The 7,144-nt window shown below is 42.0% G+C and overlaps 1 protein-coding gene and 1 pseudogene across 2 annotated transcripts; both read right to left on the bottom strand.

Annotated features, from left to right (window-relative positions):
- Nucleotides 1-386: 386 nt before the first annotated feature.
- Nucleotides 387-3,073, bottom strand: CST11 (cystatin 11). 2 transcript variants are annotated; one of them, XM_038571351.1, is made up of 3 exons: nucleotides 2,808-3,073; nucleotides 2,119-2,223; nucleotides 387-470 (listed from the first exon to the last, which is right to left on the bottom strand). In XM_038571351.1, the coding sequence occupies exons 1-3, from the start codon at nucleotides 3,030-3,032 to the stop codon at nucleotides 387-389; spliced, it is 414 nt and encodes a 137-aa protein (XP_038427279.1). In that variant the 5' UTR covers nucleotides 3,033-3,073. The 2 variants fall into 2 exon arrangements, with proteins under 2 accessions (XP_038427279.1, XP_038427280.1); XM_038571352.1 differs by lacking the exon at nucleotides 2,119-2,223.
- Nucleotides 3,074-3,804: 731 nt separating this feature from the next.
- On the bottom strand, nucleotides 3,805-6,568 carry LOC100686296 (annotated as a pseudogene).
- Nucleotides 6,569-7,144: the final 576 nt, after the last annotated feature.

Below are 7,144 nucleotides of genomic sequence, written 5' to 3'. Positions count from 1 at the left end.
CCATACTTACAAACATCTCTTGTCTGATCAGGTAAGTAACCTAGAACTTCTTCCCTCCTTCTCCTTTTAATCCTCTCCTTACTCTAAAGTCTGAAGACTTCTACTTGAAATGAGGCTGGGGTTGAAGTTCTGCTATCATATAGGTAGAGGCTATAAGGTCAGGAATTATCCACATCACCTCATTAGAATTCTCAATCTGCCCTAGCCCAAAGTACCTTCAGATTATATTATTATGAACTGAAAAATTTGGCAAAAAAGAGTGGAATCATAAACATTAAGAGCATTAAAATAATAGTTTGGTAAATATTTATTTCCTATATTGAGAATTACTGCTTATTGCAGGATACTTTCATGTATAGTGATTGCAGGTGTGTGCTCCAGGATACCTAGTCATCGGTGCAGTTTTTGTTCAGAATTTTGTACTTTTCAAACCAGGGAACAACAAACACTGAGTAGAAGCACTCAATTTGCTAAAAAACAAAAACAATATTTTAAAAAGTTCAACATGCAAAGCGAAAATTTTAAAAGAGAAAGAAGATATAACACATGTAGATGGGGAAAATGACACCACCTCACCATGCCTCCAATCCAAATATTATTTGACCTTTATTTTGATTTCAATCACTTGATAGTAGTATTGCTGAGATCATCTCCTCAAATGTCTTTCTGTTTTTTAATAAATTTATTTTTTATTGGTGTTCAATTTGCTAACATACAGAATAATACCCAGTGTTCATCCCGTCAAGTGCCCCCCTCAGTGCCTGCCACCCAGTCACCCCCACCCCCCACCCTCCTCCCCTTCCACCACCCCTGGTTCGTTTCCCAGAGCTTCTGTTTTTTTTTTTATTAAGATTTTATTTATTCGAGAGAGAGAGAGAAGCAGAGACACAGGCAGAGGGAGAAGTAGGCTCCATTCAGGGAGCCTGATGTGGGACTCGATACCTGGACTCCAGGATCACACCCTGTGCCAAAGGCAGGCGCTAAACGGCTGAACCACCCAGGGATCCCCTGTTCTTCTGTTTATGGTTAGAATTGGAGAATAGAAATAGGAGAAAAAAAGAAGAAAGAAAGAAAGAAAGAAAGAGAGAAAGAGAGAAAGAGAGAAAGAAAGAAAGAAAGAAAGAAAGAAAGAAAGAAAGAAAGAAAGAAAGAAATAGGATCCATCCTACCACACTTACAATGGGACCCAGTGATTCTCTTTTCCTCTTTATTTTTACTCATGTGTCCTTTATTTTTTTTTATTTTTTAATTTATTTATGATAGTCACACACAGAGAGGGAGAGAGAGGCAAAGACACAGGCAGAGGGCAGGCTCCATGCACCAGGAGCCCGACGTGGGATTCGATCCCGGGTCTCCAGGATCGCACCCTGGGCCAAAGGCAGGCACTAAACCGCTGAGCCACCCACGGATCCCTCATGTGTCCTTTAATTCACACTTTACTTGGCCTCTGCTGGCTCCATCCATCCATTATCCATCCACCCATCCATCCATCCATCCATCCATCCATCCATCCAGTCCATCCACTTGGACTCACCCATCACCATCCATCTTCCTTCCCTGCACTTTTCTTCATTTATCTGTCCATCCACTGATCCATCATGCCCTTTTTCTCCTTCCCTTGTCCCAATTCTCTCTCAATATTTCGCTTTTATTTTTAATTTCCCTCTTAATCCCACAATGAAAAATCAATAAACACAATTTCTTAGTGAGATTTTGTTTTCTTGCTCTACATTTGAAAGCCCAGGGTGGTGGGGAGAGGCTTAAATGCATTTCTCCTGAGATAGAAATCAGAATACGAACTCCATCAGTTCAATTACTCACATCAAGAAGATCCTCTCATTTTACTTATTTTATATTAAAATATTCAGCCACCTTGGCTCCCCCTGTCTGGACTCCTTTTCCCTGCCATAATTCTTTCAACAACAAATGAGCAACACCTGCCAGGCAGGATCTTGGTCACTCTTACTTTCGCTTTTCCTCTTTGAGTGAGCTGATGTTATCTATACATTCGTTTTAAGCAAGTTTGAATACACCCCCAGTAATTCTACCCTACCTCATCCTAAAACTGTAGAAAACACCTGTGAGTTCTTTCTGAATTAATGTGTATTCACCTAGTACCTTGTAAAGCTCCCCTTCCTGAAAGGAGCAATTAGTAGTCTCCAGCTTTTGACAGGTGGTCCGCCGCATTTCCATGTTCACATGAAACTCCATATGGTCAGTAATCTGTGGGCAGCAAGTGGAAGGAAATGAAAGGACTTCTTTTCCTTTCTCTGTAGCTTCTAGGGGCAAGAACTCCTTCTCATGGTGTCCAAGGTCAAGGACTCTTTCCTGAACAAATTGGTGGGCTTCTCTCTTTCCTTCCTATCTGACTCCTGTGCCTTCTTTGGCTATTCAAGGAGAATTCTCCAGAAACCAATCTCTGGGCAAAGATATCTGGTGGACAACTCAACTGATGCTAACTATTTTGAGTAAAACTCTGTAAACTTTGCCTGTAAAGGGCCTAATAGTCAGTCTTTTAGGCTTTGCAGTCCGTACAATCTCAGTTGCAAGCACTCTGCTGTTGCCCCTCAAAAGCAGCCCTGGATGATGTGTGCATGCATAACATGGCTGGACTGCAATAAAACTATTTACAAAAATAGGAAGCAGGTGTGGTTGGCTTCTGGGGTATAATCATTTAAATAACTTCATCCAATCCAGTGAATTTATGTTTCTCTTAAAATTCCCACTTGAAACTAAATGAGGCTGAATTTCACTTGTATGGGTGTCCCCTTTGGAGAGGCCTATATAGGAAAGAGGGCTGTGCTGACCTGCTTCTGGACCTTCAGGAGCCGCACAATCCGGAAATTGTACTTGTCGTTACTCTTCTTGTTGAAGTCATCGCTCAAATACTGCATGGTGGTTGTCACATAAGGGTCTGATGCAGACACTTCTCCAACACTCAGAAAGGTTTTCTTTCTTACTTGGTAGGTGTGGGCCACCAGGGCCATAAAGATGGCCAACAGGAGTTGTGGGGCCTGCCAGAATCTTGCCATTGTTCCTCAGCTGAGGAGGAATAGGAAGATTCTCCTCCTTGTCCTCCAGGGCCCAGCAGGATTCCACTGACCCTCTGTACCTTGATGAATTTAAATGGTCAGTGGTGGACACCCACAGCCCTCCTCCTCTTCCCTCTTCTTCTGCAGCTGGAGGTGGTAGATGAGCAGGAATGCTCTGCCATGATTGGTAAGCTCATTTCCACTGCCTCTTCTTCTCTTTGCATATGTTCCTGCCTCACACACATACACTCATGCAAATACTCATCTCTTCTCTTTTGGGGGTTTCTGTCTTAGAAACACACATCCTCCTGCTGCCCCAACATTATTGGGGTGGAAGCCAGGACAGACGCACCTGTCTACTGAACCCACCTCAGCCAGTCCTGTGGGTGGTCTGGAATGACAGGAAGCAATGAAGACATGGGGGATGCTGGATCACAGGCAATGAAGCATGAACAGGTCAGTCAAGTGAACACCACATCCTCCCTGTCCTTTGACTTTTCCTTGGACTCTTCTTGTCACCCTCTCCCCCTTCCCTCACTGGCCAGGATACCACCTTTTCCTTAGGCCCAAACCTTGGTCTCTTCCTCCGTATTAATACTTCTTTTTTTTTCTAAAGAAAATTTTTGTGGTTTTATTGTATCATGAGACATTGAAACATCTAAACAAATCAATACCTGAGCAGTGAAGCAAATGCTCTCTTTCACTTCTTTGAGTTACTAGAGCAACTTATCAATAGATTAAAAATAAACGAATAAAAGGACAACCTTTTGAATTACTTAAGTCTTTCCAAGACATGTGCTGGTACAATCCAAGCTTCTGTGAGATGCAACCAGTCTAGTTTCCAAACATCACACACAATACCTCCATAGTAGCAATGCATTGTGCCCGCTCCCACCATGGCCCTGCTCATTTGTGTGTGATATTTGGAGGAGTATGAATAGTATAAAGAAGAGGAGAAAAGAGAAAACAGCATGAGTGCCTGGCTGGGAGGAGGCAAGCTGAAGTTGTGTAGGGAAAGCCTGAACATGTTATTGTGCAAACCCAAGCATCATTAATGTTTTATAATAGGAACATCTGGTGGAACCCCATGATGGGGTGTCTTCATCAGCCTTGAGATGGCCCACAGCCATGCTGATGATTTAGCTATGAGGCATGGGCTGATGATCCTGCACTGTGGTGCTATACTGGATTTTCTGGAATGGAAGATTAGACAACTTCTCCATAATGGTAGCATTCCCCTGGAACTGTCATGCTTCCCACATAAGGCATGAAGTATCAATATAATTTGTGTCTAATTGGGTTCTGTCATGTTTTTTTTTAAAGATTTTAAGATTTATTTGAGAGAGATAAAGTGAGAAAGAGAGAGAACATGAGCTGGGCTCAGGGGCACAGAGGGAGAGGAGGAAGCCGACTCTCTGCTGAGCAGGGAGCCTGACTCAGGGCTTGATTCAGGACTCCAGAATCATGACCCAGGCCCAAGGAAGATTCTTTTTTTTTTCAATAATAAATTTATTTTTTATTGGTGTTCAATTTGCCAACCTACAGAATAACAAACACCCAGTGCTCATCCCGTCAAGTTCCCCCCCTCAGTGCCTGCCACCCATTCTGTAGGTTGTCTTTAGTTTTGTTGACTGTATCCTTTGCTGTGCAAAAGCTTCTTATCTTGACGAAGTCCCAATAGTTCATTTTTGCTTTTGTTTCTTTTGCCTTCGTGGATGTATCTTGCAAGAAGTTACTGTGGCCAAGTTCAAAAAGGGTGTTGCCTGTGTTCTCCTCTAGGATTTTGATGGAGTCTTGTCTCACATTTAGATCTTTCATCCATTTTGAGTTTATCTTAGTGTATGGTGCAAGAGAGTGGTCTAGTTTCATTCTTCTGCATGTGGATGTCCAATTTTCCCAGCACCATTTATTGAAGAGACTGTCTTTCTTCCAATGGATAGTCTTTCCTCCTTTATCGAATATTAGTTGACCATAAAGTTCAGGGTCCACTTCTGGGTTCTCTATTCTGTTCCATTGATCTATGTGTCTGTTTTTGTGCCAGTACCACACTGTCTTGATGACCACAGCTTTGTGGCACAACCTGAAATCTGGCATTGTGATGCCCCAGATATGGTTTTCTTTTTTAAAATTCCCCTGGCTATTCGGGGTCTTTACTGATTCCACACAAATCTTAAAATAATTTGTTCTAACTCTCTGAAGAAAGTCCATGGTATTTTGATAGGGATTGCATTAAAGGTGTAAATTGCCCTGGGTAACACTGACATTTTCACAATATTAATCCTGCCAATCCATGAGCATGGACTATTTTTCCATCTCTTTGGGTCTTCCTCAATTTCTTTCAGAAATGTTCTATAGTTTTTAGGGTATAGATCCTTTACCTCTTTGGTGAGGTTTATTCCTAGGTATCTTATGCTTTTGGGTGCAATTGTAAATGGGATTGATTTAATTTCTTAATTTAATTCCTTAATTTCTCTTTCTTCAGTCTCATTGTTAGTGTATAGAAATGCCATTGATTTCTGGGCATTGATTTTGTATCCTGCCACACTGCCAAATTGCTGTATGAGTTCTAGCAATCTTGGGGTGGAGGCTTTTGCGTTTTCTATGTAGAGTATCATATCATCGGCAAAGTGGGAGAGTTTGACTTCTTTGCCAATTTGAATGCCTTTAATGTCTTTTTGTTGTCTGACTGCTGAGGCTAGGACTTCCAGTACTATGTTGAATAGCAGTGGTGAGAGTGGACATCCCTGTCTTGTTCCTGATCTTAGGGGAAAGGCTCCCAGTGCTTCCCCATTGAGAATGATATTTGCTGTGGGCTTTTCGTAGATGGCTTTTAAGATGTTGAGGAATGTTCCCTCTATCCCTACACTCTGAAGAGTTTTGATCAGGAATGGATGCTGTATTTTGTCAAATGCTTTTTCTGCATCTATTGAGAGGGTCATATGGTTCTTGTTTTTTCTCTTGCTGCTATGATGAATCACACTGATTGTTTTATGAGTGTTGAACCAGCCTTGTGTCCCACGAATAAATCCTACTTGGTCATGGTGAATAATTTTCTTAATGTATTGTTGGATCCTATTGGCTAGTATCTTGTCGAGAATTTTTGCATCCATGTTCATCAGGGATATTGGTCTATAATTCTCCTTTTTGTTGGGTTCTTTGTCTGGTTTTGGAATTAAGGTGATGCTGGCCTTATAGAACGAATTTCTTCTTCTTTCCAAACAGCTTTCGTAGAATAGGTATGGTTTCTTCTTTAAACGTTTGATAGAATTCCCCCGGGGAAGCCATCTGGCCCTGGGCTTTTGTGTCTTGGGAGGTTTTTGATGACTGCTTCAATTTCCTCCCTGGTTGGTGGCCTGTTCAGTTTTTCTATTTCTTCCTGTTCCAGTTTTGGTAGTTTGTGGCTTTCCAGAAATGCATCCATTTATTCTAGATTGCCAAGGCAGATTCTTAATCAACCAAGCGACCCAGGCACCCTTGTTTCTGTCATGTTGAATGAAGCTGGATTCAAGTTGCTCCCAAATTGGCTTGTCTGCCATTCTGAAGCATCATCTGGCCTTGTTGAGACCCAAAGTGCTGGCACTATGGCGGCAGTAGTGGACAGCCTGTGTTAATAATACTTTTCTTTTTAAAAAAGATTGTATTTATTTATTTATTTATTTTTGAGAGACATATATAGAAAGAAATAACATGAGTTGGGGGACAGGCAGAGGGACAAGCAGGCTCCTGCTGAGCAGGATGCCCAACATGGGGCTAGATCCCAGGACCCTGAGATCATGACCTGAGCTGAAGTCATATGCTTAACCAAATGAGCCACCCAGGAGTCCCCCTGTGTTAATAATTCTTAAATTTGGAAAGTACATGACCCCCTTGGAGAAGCCAATGCTTCCCAGAAAACAGGATGTGCGCCGTATGGGGAGCAGACTCCATGTATGGGTGAAGTCATGACACGACTTTCACTTCCCAGTGTCTCATTAAATAGATTTGGCTGTGCAGTTTGTTCCCTGTAACCTATCAAAGCACTCTTAGTACATACAGCCTCAATCCAGTAATCAAGAACCAGATGGTAAGAGCTTGGAATGTGTTGTGAAGCTGTACTTCTCCCTCCTGGAAGT

This window comes from Canis lupus, chromosome 24 (genome assembly GCF_011100685.1).
Source record: "Canis lupus familiaris isolate Mischka breed German Shepherd chromosome 24, alternate assembly UU_Cfam_GSD_1.0, whole genome shotgun sequence".
Taxonomy (NCBI): Eukaryota; Metazoa; Chordata; class Mammalia; order Carnivora; family Canidae; genus Canis; species Canis lupus.
The sequence above is the reverse complement of the archived record's forward strand: the minus strand, read 5'-3'. Positions and strand labels throughout refer to the sequence as shown.